Source organism: Amblyraja radiata, chromosome 8 (assembly GCF_010909765.2).
Source record: "Amblyraja radiata isolate CabotCenter1 chromosome 8, sAmbRad1.1.pri, whole genome shotgun sequence".
In the NCBI taxonomy this organism is placed as follows: domain Eukaryota; kingdom Metazoa; phylum Chordata; class Chondrichthyes; order Rajiformes; family Rajidae; genus Amblyraja; species Amblyraja radiata.
Genome location: NC_045963.1, coordinates 74,038,279 through 74,054,008, shown reverse-complemented (window position 1 = coordinate 74,054,008; position 15,730 = coordinate 74,038,279). Strand labels below are relative to the sequence as shown.

Genomic DNA, 15,730 nt, shown 5'->3' with positions numbered 1-15,730 from the left:
TTTAGAAGATTGAGGGGGGATCTTATAGAAACTTACAAAATTCTTAAGAGGTTGGACAGGCTAGATGCAGGAATATTGTTCCCGATGTTGGGGGAGTCCAGAACAAGGGGTCACAGTTTAAGGATAAGGGAGAAATCTTTTAGGACCGAGATGAGGAAAAAAAAAATTCACACAGAGAGAGTGGTGAATCTGTGGAATTCTCTGCCACAGAAGGTAGTTGAGGCCAGTTCATTGGCTATATTTAAGAGGGAGTTAGATGTGGCCCTTGTGGCTAAAAGGATCAGGGGGTATGGAGAGAAGGCAGGTACAGGATACTGAGTTGGACGATCAGCCATGATCATATTGAATGGCGGTGCAGGCTCGAAGGGCCGAATGGCCTACTCCTGCACCTAATTTCTATGTTTCTTCAGACTGAGGAAGGGTTTCGAACCAAAACATCACCTATCCATGTTCTCCAGGGATGCTGTCTGACCCGCTGAGTTACTCCGGCACTTTGTATCCTCGTATGTAAACCAGTATCTACAGAATTAGGAAGATGGCCACCATTCAACATCATGTTTTATTAACATAATTAGTAAAACAGCATTTTTCCAGTGATTATACATGTCCACCACTAACTTTCTGTCCTGGCTGCTGGAGACCAAGTGTCTAGTTTACTTTAGTTTAGAGATACAGCGCGGAAACAGGCCCCTCGGCCCACCGAGTCTGCGCTGACCACCGATCAGCGAACAGCCTTTCCTTCCGAGGCTGTGACCTCTGGTCCTAGACTCTCCCACTGGTGGGAACATCCTCTCCACATCCGCTCTATCCAAGCATTTCACTATTCGAAGAATGAAAGGCCATTAAGCCATTTAGAACGGAGATGAGGAATCACTTTTTCACACAGAGAGTTGTGAGTCTGTGGAATTCTCTGCGGTGAAGGGCGGTGGAGGCAGGTTCTCTGGATGCTTTCAAGAGAGAGCTCGATAGGGCTCTTAAAAATAGCGGAGTCAGGGGATATGGGGAGAAGGCAGGAACGGGTACTGATTGGGGATGATCAGCCATGATGACATTGAATGGCGGTGCTGGCTCGAAGGGCCGAATGGCCTACTCCTGCACCTATTGTCTGTTGTTTATCGTATAATAAAATATACCGTAATTACACCGTAATTAACGATAGTGGAGACACTGCACAGCTAAACGTCATTCAACAAGTCAACTCCAGGCGTTGACATCAGTGAAGAACACACAGACATTTGTATCCAATCATCAAACCATAATTCTCTTTTTTTTGTTGTGAATAAATTGAGCGCAAGTTTTATGCACTTACATCCTAATGACATTTCCCACAACAAGCATTAAGGTATTTCCGGAGCTCGAGTTGACTTGTTGAATGACGTTTAGCTGTGCAGTGTCTCCACATCGAAGTGACTTGTTCAGTCAGTTAAGGAGAGGGGGGCAAGATTTAATGGGAACCTGAGGGGGTCAACATACGGTGAGCATTTGTCAGCACTGGGCCTCTACTCGCTGGAGTTTAGAAGGATGAGGGGGGGACCTGATTGAAACGTACAAAATAGTGAAAGGCTTGGATGGAGTGGATGTGGAGAGGATGTTTCCACTAGTGGGAGAGTCTAGGACTAGAGGTCACAGCCTCGGAATTAAAGGTCGTTCCGTAAGGAAGAAGATGAGGAGGAATTTCTTTAGTCAGAGGGTGGTGCATCTGTGGAATTCTTTGTCAAGTCAAGTTTATTTGTCACATACACATACAAGATGTACAGTGAAATGAAAGTGGCAATGCCTGCGGGATTGTGCAGAACAACAGAACAGAACAGAATCAGTATTTACATTAAAAAAAAGACACAACAGTAATTAGTCCCTGGTGAGATCAGAGTTTACAGTCCTGATGGCCTGTGGGAAGAAACTCCGTCTCATCCTCTCTGTATTCGCAGTGTGACAGTGGAGGCACTTGCCTGACCGTAGCAGCTGGAACAGTCCGTTTCTGGGGGGGAAGGGGTCCCTCATTATGTTGCTGGCTCTGGATCTGCATCTCCTGGTGTATAGGTCCTGCAGGGGGGTGAGTGTTGTTTCCATGGTGCGTTCTGCCGATCAGAGCCTTCCTGTCCTGGGCAGAGATGTTCCCAAACCAGATTGTGAAATTTCCGGACAGGATGCTTTCTACAGCCCCAGAGTAGAAGGACTGAAGGATCCTCAAAGAGACTCTGAATTTCCTCAGCTGCCTGAGGTGGTAACGGCACTGCCTTGCCTTTCTCACCAGTGTGGCAGTGTGTGTTGTCCATGTCAGATCCTCTGTGATGTGGACTCCCAGGAATTGCCACAGGAGGATGTGGAGGCCAAGTCAGTGGATATTTTTAAGGCAGAGATAGATAGATTCTTGATTAGTACGGGTGTCAGGGATTATGGGGAGAAGGCAGGAGAATGGGGTTAGGAGGGAGAGATAGATCAGCCATGATTGAATGGCGGAGTAGACTTGATGGGCCGAATGGCCTAATTCTGCTCCTATCACTTACGAACATAAACATTTTTTTACACAAAGGTTATGGAACGTGCTGCCATAAGAGGTCGTTGAGGCAGGGACTATCACAGAGGTTGTTGAGGCAGGGTACATGGATAGGACAGATTTAGAAGCATATGGGCCAAACGCAGGTAGGTGGGACGAGTGTTGATGGGGCATGTTGGTCGGTGTGGGCAAGTTGGGCCAGAGGGCCTGTTTCCATGCTGGTTAATTGGCTTCGGTAAAAATTGCCCTCAGTGTGTAGGATAGTGCTAGTTTAGTTTAGTTTAGAGATACAGCACGAAAACATGCCCAGTTGCCCATAACACCTGGAGAAAATCCATGCAGGTCAATAGACAATAGACAATGTGCAGGAGTAGGCCATTCGGCCCTTCGAGCCAGCACCTTCATTCAATGTGATCATGGCTGATCATCCACAATCAGTACCCTGTTCCTGCCTTCTCCCCATATCCCTTGACTCGGCTATCTTTAAGAGCCATATCTAGCTCTCTCTTAAAAGTATCCAGAAAACCGGCCTCAACCGCCCTCTGAGGCAGAGAATTCCACAGACTCACAACTCTCTGTGAGAAAAGTTGTTTCCTCGTCTCCGTTCTAAACGGTTTACCCCTTATTCTTAATCTGTGGCCCCTGGTTCTGGACTCCCCCAACATCGGGAAAAAGGTTTCCTGCCTCTAGCATGTCCAAACCCTTAACAATCTTATATGTTTCAATAAGATTCTTCCCCTCATCCTTCTAAACTCCAGAATGTACAAGCACAGCCGCTCCATTCTCTCAGCATATGACAGTCCCGCCATCCCGGGAATTAACCTTGTAAACCTATGCTGCACTCCCTCAATAGCAAGAATGTCCTTCCTCAAATTAGGGGACCAAAACTGCACACAATACTCCAGGTGTGGTCTCACTAGGGCCCTGTACAACTGCAGAAGGACCTCTTTGCTCCTATACTCGACTCCTCTTGTTATGAAGGCCAACATGCTATTCGCTTTCTTCACAGCCTGCTGTACCTGCATGGTTACTTTCATAGACTGATGAACAAGGACCCCCAGATCCCGTTGTACTTCCCCTTTTCCTAACTTGACGCCATTTAGATAGTAATCTGCCTTCCTGTTTTTGATACCAAACAGTATAACCTCACATTTATCCGCATTAAACTTCATCTACCCACTCCCCCAAACTGTCCAAGTCACGCTGCATTCTCATAGCATTCTCATTCTCATTCGGATGCATCAGTGACGTGAAAAATGATCGGCGATGGTTTCAAGGACAATGCATGAGTTTTGTTCAGCGATAGAGCGGGGAAACAGACCCTTCGGCCCACCCAATCACGCACCGACCAGCGATCACCCCGTACACTAACGCGATCCTACGCACACTAGGGACAATTTACACTTATACCAAGCTTTACGTCTTTGGAGTGTGGGAGGAAACCGGAGCACCCGGAGAAAACCCACGCAGGTCATGGGGAGAACGTGCAAACTCCGTACAGGCAGGTCAGGATCAAACCCGGGTCTCTTGTCGCTGTGAGGCAGCAACTCTACCGCTGCGCCTCCGCGCCGCCCTGTCCAAAATGATTTTCTTTTTAAGCGCGGAAAAAATCTCATTATCTGAAAATCCATCGACCGCTTTACTGCTGTATAATGCCTCGGTAATGGATTTATCGCTCTATACATCATAGATTTATGGTCTCCAGTTTTCTTTCCCAGCGATACCCTATCATTAACCAAGATAACGCCCCTTACACCAGCACAGAAAGATTTCTATATGAAAGGCACGGCAAACCGTCTCCGAACTGCAGCCGTTGTGCGGAAAAATAAATTCATAATTATTACGTGATTCATCCACGTGATAGCCGATTACAAATCAAAACAGCGCATCAAGAATTTTGATGCTTCAGTTTCAGGGATACAGCATGAAAACAGACCCTTCGGCCCATCGAGTCTGTGCCAACCAGCGATCCTAGCACTATCCTACACTAGCACCATCCTACACGCACTGTGGACAATTTACAATCTTTACCGAGGGCCAATTAATCTGCAAACCTGCACGTCTCTGGAGTGTGGGAGGAAACCGGAGCACCCGGAGAAAACGCACACGGGTCACGGGGAGAACGTACAAACTCCGTACGGGCAGCACCCGCAGTCGGTATCGAACCCGGGCCTCTGGCGCTGTAAGGCGGCAACTATGCCGCCGCGCCACCGTGCTGCCTAATGACGGCCACTCTGAATGTGTTAATACAGAGAGGCAAATTCCTTCATCTTCATTAGTGCTTTGAAATCGAACCACATTTGTCACAAAAAAATCCGACATCAGTAGAGAAAAATATAATAATGCCCTTGGATAGGTCGAGACCCTTCTTCAGATCCTGAAACGTCACCCATTCCTTCTCTCCAGAGATGCTGCCTGTCTCGCTGAGTTACTCCAGCATTATGTGTCTATCTTTGGTGTGAACCAAAGATCCTATAGCGAGCAAGATGGTCCACTCGACGAAAAAGACGTATTACGGTCATGGGCAGCTCCATGGGTAATTTTCGGCCCCATTTCCGTAACCGGCTTCCGTCTCCGCACCAAAGATCCCGTAGGATACTAGTGCGGAGACGGAAGCCGGTTACGGAAACACCCTCGTAAAAATAAAAGTTATTTGGTAAAAATCTTCTCATTTTAAGAATTATCATTTATTAACACAAACAGTTCCCCCGCAACGTTGATTACACTGCGAGTCGGGTCGGGTCGGGTCGGGTTACTGAAATGGATGAAAAAAAGGCCCACGTTCCGCTCCGTTACGTACTACAAGTCAGCCCTTTTGTATTTAGCAGGAGTAGTCTATCTTGCTCCGCTATAGGATCTTTGGTGTGAACCAGCATCTACAGTTCCTTCCAACACATAATCGCTTCCTGTCTAACCCATCTATTTCAACAATAGGTGTTTGAATCCTCTCAAAGCCAATCAACGAAGTAAAAAAAAAAATGCCCTCGAGTTCCTATTAAATGTTTCCCCTTTACCTTAAGCCTCTTGTTCTCGATTCACCTACTCTGGGAAAAAGACTATTCATTTTGAGCTTCCCTCATTTACTGTGTATTTTTCCACAGTAAATACCGTGGCGAAATACTCATTCCACATCCCGCCAAATCTCTTGTGGCTCAATACATGGAAGACACTGTTGATCCTTAAAGCATCCTGTTCTCTCCCCCTGGTTAGTGGTTTGCTCTTAATACACGTGTAGAATCTCTTTGGATTCTCCGTGACCTTGCCTGACAAGGCAATGTCGGTGAAAGACCGCGGGGGGAGACGGCAAAGCTGGGAGTCCACAGATCACAACGATGCGACAGAATTACTACAGGTCCACCACCCAGATTCCTGCACCCTTGGTTCCAGAGCCTCGCCGGGTTATCCGTTTAGCCAGACCAACAGGGGTCAAGGGCCTCCGGGAAGAGTCCAAATGTACCGGAACATTCTGCCTGGACCGCCGAAGTGGGGAGGGGCCGCAAAGTCGGCCTCGCGATTGGACTGGATCTGCTGGGTCGGAGTTCCAGAGCCCCGGCCTCAAGTGGACAAATTCCACCCGCCGATCGGCCGCGGAAGTCCCGATGAGGTCGAGATCGGCCCCCTCACCCGGCCTGGGCGACACATTTTCGGGGGGTACTTCCCCGGGGGATGGATCTCAAGCGCGCTCTGGTCATTTTGTCCGGATTAAAGAGTGACCATGCAGACTGGAGACCAGCAGCCAATAGACCAACTGATAATCAATGGGGAACCTGTGGAAAATTTATCACCACCAGACTTACCCATCTTGGCAGCATGTTCACAGTAGATGGAGATGTAGAGGTCGGCATTGGTGAAGCTGCGTCAGTCTTCAGACCAATGCAGCCAATATGGTCCAGTGGTGGGATATCCATGATGCTAAAGTCAAGCTCCACCAGTCCGTAGTCCTCACTACAACCCTCTCTGCCAGTGAGGCATGGAAAATCAATGTGAAGATGTAAAATAAATTGGATGCATTTCCAACGCTGATCCAACGCTGCTTGATGAGGATCCTGAAGACTAGCTACAGGGACCCCATCACAAACGAGGAGATCTACCGGGAAGCTGCAACATAGTCTCTCAGCCAGGACATAGAGGGACGCAGGATGAAATCTGCAGGACATGTACTCAGAATGTCACCAGAACGTGCACCTACGATAGCAATGACATGGCAACCTGACGGAAGAAGGAAAAGATGCCGACCAAAACTCACATGGAGGCGAACATTCCAGAAGGGTTTGGAATCCCGTGACACAAGCCTATCGAGGGTGGAAGACGTCGCACATAACCGAACATAATGGCGAAAATTTGCTGCCCGATGCGCTGAACAGTGCGGGAGGAACTACGTCTGTCTTTATTCTTGCCATAGAGGGAGTACAGAGAAGGTTCACCAGACTGATTCCTGGGATGTCAGGACTTTCATATGAAGAAAGACTGGATAGACTCGGCTTGTACTCGCTAGAATTTAGAAGCTGGAGGGGGGATCTTATAGAAACGTACAAAATTCTTAAGGGGTTGGACAGGCAGGAAGATTGTTCCCGATGTTGGGGAAGTCCAGAACAAGGGGTCACAGTTTAAGGATAAGGGGGAAATCTTTTAGGACCGAGATGAGAAAAACATTTTTCACACAGAGAGTGGTGAATCTCTGGAATTCTCTGCCACAGAAGGTAGTTGAGGCCAGTTCATTGGCTATATTTAAGAGGGAGTTAGATGTGGCCCTTGTGGCTAAAGGGATCAGGGGGTATGGAGAGAAGGCAGGTACGGGATACTGAGTTGTATGATCAGCCATGATCATATTGAATGGCGGTGCAGGCTTGAAGGGCCGAATGGCCTACTCCTGCACCTATTTTCTATGTTTCTATGTTTCTATGTCTAAATCTCGTAATTTTGTCCGGATTAAAGGAGGTGCCAGACCACCAGTTGGCGGTAAATCGGTGGTGGACCCGCACTAACTAAAGAGTCGGGATCGAATGCGGACATTCAGCAAATGTCAGCCGCAAACCAACAATGATTGGCTTTTAACTCAACAAGAAAGAAATTATAGCAAGGCACAAAATGCTGGAGTAACTCAGCGGGTCAGGCAGCATCTCTGGAGAGAAGGAGTGGGTGACGTTTCGGGTCGAGACCCTTCTTCAGACTGAGAGTCAGGGGAGAAGGAGACACAGAGATATAGACGGTACATTATATCATATATTACAAGGTGAATAAATGATGTGGGGAAGTTCAGAAGATCGGGCACAGCCTCAAGTAATACAAGACTCCAGTGGCCAGTTTTAATTACATCTGACAACTAAACCAGCCTGGACAATCTGTAAATACCGACATAACATGCAGTTAATCTTAACTGCCTCTGTTGTCGACAATACATCTCCGGGGCAGAATAATATGATAGAAACTTGCGACAAAGTTGAATTCTTTTTTTCAATGTGCAATCTGCTAAACCTCCACCCTGAATTGATAAATCAATCCAGATGTAGTCATTAGCAGGCAATCTATCCCACCCCAAGTCAGTTCAGCATGTTTCACATTCAAAATGGAATTATTGGAATAGGTTTTTCCCCCAAGAAGCTCGTCAATGTGACGTGGGAAGTGCTTGGAGATGCCATTAACAACTCTTCCTTTGGTGATGTGATTAGCCATGCTATTAATTAACTGCTTGAGCAATTAGAGTCATATCCTTTCAGTTCAGTGAGAGGGATGTCTCTGCATTGTTCAGCGTTGATTGGGACCTGAGGTAAAGTGACATTGGCGAGTTTAGGCTTCAGAGATACAGCGCGGAAACAGGCCCCTTGGCCCACCGAGTCCGCGCCGACCAGCGATCACCCCGTACGCTAGCACTATCCTACACACTGCGAACAGTTGTGCGGCACGGTGACGCAGCGGTAGAGTTGCTGCCTCTCAGCGCCAGAGACACGGGTTCGATCCTGACTACGGGCGCTGTCTGTACGGAGTTTGCACGCTCTCTCTGTGACCGCGTGGGTTTTCCCCGGGAGCTCCGGTTTCCTCCCACACTCCAAAGGCGTGCAGGTTTGTAGGTTAATTGGCTTCGGTAAGGAGAGTAAATTGTCCCTAGTGTGTGCAGGATAGTGTGTGGACTTGGTAAGCCAAAGGGCCTGTTTCCACAATGTAGCACTAAACTAAACTAAATTTACAATTTTCACCGAAGTTGAACGTACAAACTCCGTACAGACCGTGGTCTGGATCGAACCTGGGTCTCGGGCGCTGTAAGGCAGCAGCTCTGCCGCTGCGCCACCGTACCGCCATTTCTCAGAGCAATAAATATATATGGGATTCTTAATGCACACTCCACATCGCCAGGAAGCGAGTGGGTAAGATCATCTCTGACCCCTCTCACCTTGGCCACAAACTCTTTGAATCACTTCCCTCTGGAAGGCGACTCCGGATTGTCAAAGCTGCCACAGCTTATTTTCCACGAGTAGTAGCTCCACTCAATAACCAAAAACCTCCTTTTGCTCTGGTATTTTATTTAATTCACATGTTTAATCGATAATGTTTTATTATTAATGTTTAATGTTTTATGTGTCATTCCTAACTGTCACTGTATGTCATGTTGTCGCTTGCGGGCGGAGCACCAAGGCAAATTCCTTGTATGTGAATACTTGGCCAATAAACGTATTCATTCATTCATTCATTTTTGATTTTTGGCTTGTGAAAGTCTATCTCATTTAAGGCCATAAGTGAGAGGAGCAGAATTAGGCCATTCGCCCCATCAAGTCTACTCCACCATTCAATCATAGCTGATCTGACGGGGACTTGATCAGTACGGGTGTCAATGGTTACGGGGAGGAGGCAGGAGAATGGGGTTGAGCGGGCAAAGTAGATCAGCCACGATTGAATGGCAGATGGGCCGAATGGCCTAATTCTGCTCCTGTGACTCATGCACAAAGTGATCAAGAGTTAAAAAAGAAATGCGGAAAACCAACACGGGGGAAAACTAGCACCAGCTTCTTTGAAATGTCACAACACGTCAATATTCTCACATTCCTCGCCATCGGCTACTATTAACTCGAAACACTCAGTGACAAGCAGCAGGATCGTAATTCATCTGTACAGCACAATCACTGGACAAGAATGATGATAAACAAGCGCCAGGAAGTGCTGGATAGATGATAGGATCTCAAGCAAGAATTTCATTGTCCTATCTGGGACACATGACAATAAACCCTCTTGACTCTTGGCTTGGATCATGAAGGGATACGGAATGAACAGTGATCAGGCAACTAGACTAGGCTAGGCTTGTATTCACTGGAGTTTAGAAGGATGAGGGGGTGATCTTATAGAAACATATAAAATTATAAAAGGGCTGGACAAGCTAGATGCAGGAAAAATGTTCCCAATGTTGGGTGAGTCCAGAACCAGGGGCCACAGTCTTAGAATAAAGGGGAGGTCATTTAAGGCTGAGGTGAGAAAACCTCTTTCACCCAGAGAATTGTGAATTTATGGAATTCCCTGCCACAGAGGGCAGTGGAGGCCATGTCACTGGATGGATTTAAGAGAGAGTTAGATAGAGCTCTAGGGGCTAGTGGAGTCAAGGGATATGGGGAGAAGGCAGGCACGGGTTATTGATAGGGGACGATCAGCCATGATCACAATGAATGGCGGCGCTGGCTCGAAGGGCCGAATGGCCTCCTCCTGCACCTATTTTCTATGTTTCTATGGTTCTATGTTTCTATGGACCATCCTACCAACAACTGGAGGGCAGTCCTGAGTTACTATCCACCTCATTGGAGACCCTCGGACTATCGTTGATCGGACTTTTACTGGACCTTAGCTTGCGCTAAACGTTATTCACCTGATCATGTACCTGTTCGCCTGTACCCCTGTATCGTCCTTCCGCTGACTGGATAGCACGCAACAAAAAGATTTTCACTGTACCTCGGTACACGTGGCAATACGCGCGACCACTGAGATTTTGTTCATCACTTCGAGCCAAGTCAGGGATGGGCTTCGGGAAATATAGTGTGTTTGGTATAAATGTAAAAAATGTGTGTGTAGGATAGTATTCGTGTGCGGGGATCACTGGTTGGCGGGAACTCGGTGGGCCGAAGGGCCTGTTTCCGTGCTGTATCCAGAAACTTTCTCTATAGCACCCAGAGAAGGCCACCCATAGCCCAAAGTTGACCAAACTTTAAATTTGCCCACGGAAAAATGATGAGATTTATTGTCATATATGTTGTTTTGAACCAGGGGCCACTGTTTAGTCCAGAACCAGCGGCCACAGTTTAAGAATAAGGGGTAAGCCATTTAGAACGGAGACGAGGAAACACTTTTTCTCACAGAGAGTGGTGAGTCTGTGGAATTCTCTGCCTCAGAGGGCGGTGGAGGCCGGTTCTCTGGATGCTTTCAAGTGAGAGATAGATAGGGCTCTTAAAAATAGCGGAGACAGAGAATATGGGGAGAAGGCAGGAACGGGGTACTGATTGGGGATGATCAGCCATGATCACATTGAATGGCGGTGCTGGGTCGAAGGGCCAATTGGCTTGCTCCTGCACCTATTGTCTATTGTCTATTGAAGTGCTATTGGGTGGGGTGGACACTTGAACTTTTGTTCTACCTGGACCATGAAGAGAAACTGAAAACATATGCACTTGAGTCTTTGCGTAAGACCAATTACGAGTAGAACACAACGTACTTGTGCTGTATAAAAACCTCAGGTACATGGATTGGACAGGTTTGGTGGGATATGGACCAAACGCAGGCATGTGGGATTAGTGTAGAAGGGGCATGTTGGTCATAAGGTGTGGGCAACTTGGGCCGAAAGGGACTGCTTCAACGCTGTATGATTCTATGAGAAAAATATGCCAGATTTGGCCATGGTATGATCAGGACTAGCCTCAACTCAGGGGTAAAAACGCGCCTTCCACTTCTAAACCCCCTGGTACCATTGGCAAGGGAACAGCAGAGGAAAAGAAGTCCAGAAGACTGTACACTTCTTGTCTGGGATAATTGTGAAATAGTCCACCATCCATGAAGGATTCGACCAAGATCTTACACGCAATAATACGCTGTATTATAGTTGTTATTCTAGTGCGAGCTGGATGTTTACATCAAATACTGCTGACCCATCTCTCCCTCCTAAAGGGCCTGTCCCACTGTACGAGCTAATTCAAGAGTTCTCCCGAGTTTCCCCTGATTCGAACTCGGAGAATTACGGTAATAGCCGCTCGTAGGTACTGGGGGCTCTCGTGGACATTTTTCACTGTGCTAAAAAAACTTCACGAGTTATTGCGTTTCCTGAGTACCTGCCGTTAGCGTTATGAGCCACGAGCTCTGACGTACCCGCAACATACATTCTACGTACTTACCACAAGTTTGGGGTTTTTTTAAACTCGGGAGAGCTCTTGAATTACCTCGTACAGTGGGACAGGCCCTTGACCCCATTCTCCCCGCCTTCTCCCCACAACCCCCGTCACCCCACTGCTAATCAAGAATCTGTCAATCTCTGCCTTACAAAATATCCATTGGCTTGGCCCCCACAGCCTTCTGTGGCAAAGAATTCCACAGATTCACCACACTCTCCGTCTCCTTCCTGAAGGAACGCCCTTTAATTCTGAGGCTGTAACCTCTGGTCCTAGACTCTCCCACCCAGTGGAAACATCTGAAGAAGGGTCTCGATATTTTTAAGGCCGAGATGGACAATTTCTTGATTTGAACGAGTGTCAGGGTTATGGGGAGAAGGCAGCAAAATGGGATGAGGATGCAGAGATCAGCCTTGATTGAATGGCGGAGTGGGCTCGATGGGCTGAATGGCCTAATCCTACTCCTATGACTTGTAAAGTCTAACGGCTAAAGGGAACACAGTGGATGTCATGTTTCCTAGCTATCCAATATAATTGCAGTGGCATGTTCTATACCAAGGGTGGGGAACATGCGTCCTTCTAGGCCATTAAGTGCGGCCTTTTGAATGAATCCAAATTTTGTAGAACAAATCCTTTTATTTTTATTAATATGTTTTTGTTTGTCGTTTATTATTTTTCATTTTTATCTTAAAATGAACGTATATAAAATACCAAAGAGTAAAAGAAGATTCAACGAAATAATCCTCCCCGACAGACGGCCATATTTAATACATTAGTAAGTCATGAGGGCTATTTTAACACCAGTTATGCTCACGTTTTAGTTCTAATGCGACTCTAGAATGTACATTAACTTAGACATGCACGAAAACTGCTTGCTTGTTTTTCAACCACTTATTGCTGCGAATCTACATTCTCCTACCTAACCCAAATCAAGACGCCCTTAAGGCCATAAATGATGGATACCCATCTAGAAGACCATCTGAAACTGTGTACCTCCATGTTGCACCAAATATTCAAATGCTTTCCCACAAAAAGCAGTCACAACAAAGTCATTAAAAGGTTAATTAACTTTAGAATTAACACATTTTTTTCATTTTCTTGACGTTAGTACATAGTAGTTAGATTTTTACAAAATAATGTACATTTTGAAGTATATCTAATTGAAGTTTCTTGGATGCGACCTTATTAGATTACAACTAACTTCATGCGGCATTCCAACATGAAAAGGTTCCCCATCCCTGTTCTATACCTTGCATGTGTCACAAGGAGAATGGGCGAAGTGTACCATTGGTACACCAGCTATGCATGAACTGAGCTCCAGTTCAATCTCCAGCCACAAACAACGGTTCAGCCACTTGCTTAAGTGACAGTCACCACATCAGACCAACACCCGGTTTCAACAGCGATTTTGAGACATGGCCGCGCGCATTGGTCCAGCTCTCGAAACCCTCTGCTCTCAATCCCTGCCAACACAACCAGTGGCACCGCGAGTCAGGGCGCCAGCGAGGCGGACTAGAGGGCTTTGTCCGAGCCAGATGCTTGCCCCTTTACCGGGGCTTGTATAGTATTTATTTTATTATCTGTAACATAGCTGTTCGATGGTTTTGTAACATGGTGGTGGGTATGTCACAACGGTTTTGTTTTTTAAAATTTTTATATCATGTTGAAATTAAATAAATTATTTATTGATACCAAAAAAAAACAACAACAAAAAAACACTCTAGTGGCGAGAAGCAATATATCAACGTTCAACCAAGCACAAGATGCCAAAGCACAACCACAGTGAGAGCCCACAGGCAAGGGTGTCCACAAACTTGGGACAACTTATTCATCTTAGCCATTCAGTAATCAGACAATGGAAAGCATCTCAAATCTTGACCAATTTTCTTAAAACCATCGCAAGTACGGGCGTACGTTGCTTACGACTTCAGTCGGAGGATCTGAAGAGTGAGAGAGAGAGAGAGAGAGGCACAGTATTTCTGGGAGCCAGTGCACACAAGGCCTACCTTGGGATTTCTTGCGTATTTTCCAGTCCTGGCATCTTTGACGAGGCTGATTTCCAACAGGTCTGTCTCCTGTGAGCAGGATAGCACAAAAACACAAATAACAAGCGTTAAGGAACACGGTGGAGGTTTTCACGGCAGAGAGGAATAGATTCTCGATTAGTACGGGTGTCAGGGCTTATGGGGAGAAGGCAGGAGAATGGGGATAGATCAGCCACGATTGAATGGCGGAGTAGACGTTGTTGAATGATGAGACCCACACACAGAGGTATAGTAAAGACAGACTAATCTACAGACTTGATGGGTCGAATGGCCTAATTCTACTCTCATTTCTTATAGCCTGATGACAACTGATGTGTGGATTCATCCTAGTTCAGTTCAGTTTGGTTTATTGTCACGTGTAACGAGGTACGGTGAAAAACTTTTGTTGCATGCTAACCAGTCAGGGGAAAGACAATACATGATTACAATCGAGCCATCTGCAGTGTAGAGATACATGATAAGGGAACAACGTTCAGGGCAAGGTAAAGCCAGGAAAATCCGATCAAGGATAGTCCGAGGGTCACCAATGAGGTAGATAGTAGTTCAGCGCTGCTCTCTGGGTGTGGTGGGATGGTTCAGTTGCCTGATCACAGCTTATTGTATTCTTCATAATCGATTTTTTGAACATGGTAGGGTTTGCATGGATCTGCAGGAAGTATTTACAACACGGAAGGTTTATTCACCAAATACTCCAACAAACCTCGGCAGGTGGACTGGTAGAAGGTATCCTGACCGGTTACTTCCTTGCCCGGTTCATAGGTGCTTGGAGCAGAATTGGGCCATTCGGCCCATCAACGCTATTCCGCCATTCACGTTATTCCCTTTATTCTGTATCTGTACACTGTGGACGGCTCAATTGTAATCATGTATTGTCTTTTCGCTGACTGGATGGTACGCAACAAAAAGCTTTTCACTGTACCTCGGTGCACGTGACCATCAACTAAACTCAAACTCGATGTGGAAGAATTGCCACTTTTCATTTCACTGCACATCTCGTATGTGTATTTGACGAATAAACTTGACTTGACTTGGAAGTAGTTCTCTCTGAAATAGCACACCATTCAGTTTACTTTGGTTTAGTTTAGCTTAGTTTAGAGATACAGCCCAGAAACAGGCCCTTCGGCCCACCGAGTCCATGCCAACCAGCGATCCCTGCACACCAACACGATCCTACACACACTAGGGACAAGTACCAATTATAAAACGGCAATTAACCAACAAACCTGTACGTCTTTGGAGTGTGGGAAGAAACCGGAGCACCCGGAGAAAACCCACGCAGGTCGCGGGAGAACGTACAAACTCCGTACAGACAGCACCCGTAGTCAGGATCGAACTCGTGTCTCTGGCGCTGTGAGGCAGCAACTCTACCGCTGCGCCCTTATAATTCTTAATTTTAACTTTTAATTCATCAGCCGATGTAGTTGCAACAGAGGTAAAGCAAAAAGTCAGAGGTTGGGAAGCAAGGGCGAGTGATCTCAGCATAAATTTGCACTCATGTTGAAATGAATAAATAATCCCCCTGCTTTAGAAAAAGCTACTCCCAATAATGGTCGCCACGAATCGACAATGTGAGCAGTGGTGTTATTTACAAAGTGAGTCTGGGGAATTCATAATGGAAACCAAGGAGATGGCAGATGCATTAAATAGTTATCGTGCACGAGTCTTCTCTATCGAGTTTACCAGCGAGAGACCAGCACGAATCTACTGGATTGTCATTAAAATCCCATCGAATTCACTCAAGTCCTTCCAGCCAAGCCTCTCTGGTGACTCAACAACTACCAATATGGTTGATTCCCGACCTGTCCTATTCATGTTTAGAGGCATTTAGTTTAGTC

At 46.4% G+C, this 15,730-nt stretch overlaps 1 protein-coding gene across 1 annotated transcript in view; it reads right to left on the bottom strand.

Annotated features, from left to right (window-relative positions):
- The window catches only part of plcb1 (phospholipase C beta 1), a gene marked incomplete at its 5' end in the record, with an annotated part of 446,201 nt that extends 432,270 nt beyond the window's left edge, over positions 1 to 13,931 (bottom strand). The window contains one exon of the mRNA XM_033026421.1: positions 13,857 to 13,931. Coding sequence (XP_032882312.1) covers positions 13,857 to 13,931 — 75 coding nt within the window. The remainder of the gene's footprint in view (positions 1 to 13,856) is intronic.
- Between the last annotated feature and the right edge of the window lie 1,799 nt (positions 13,932 to 15,730).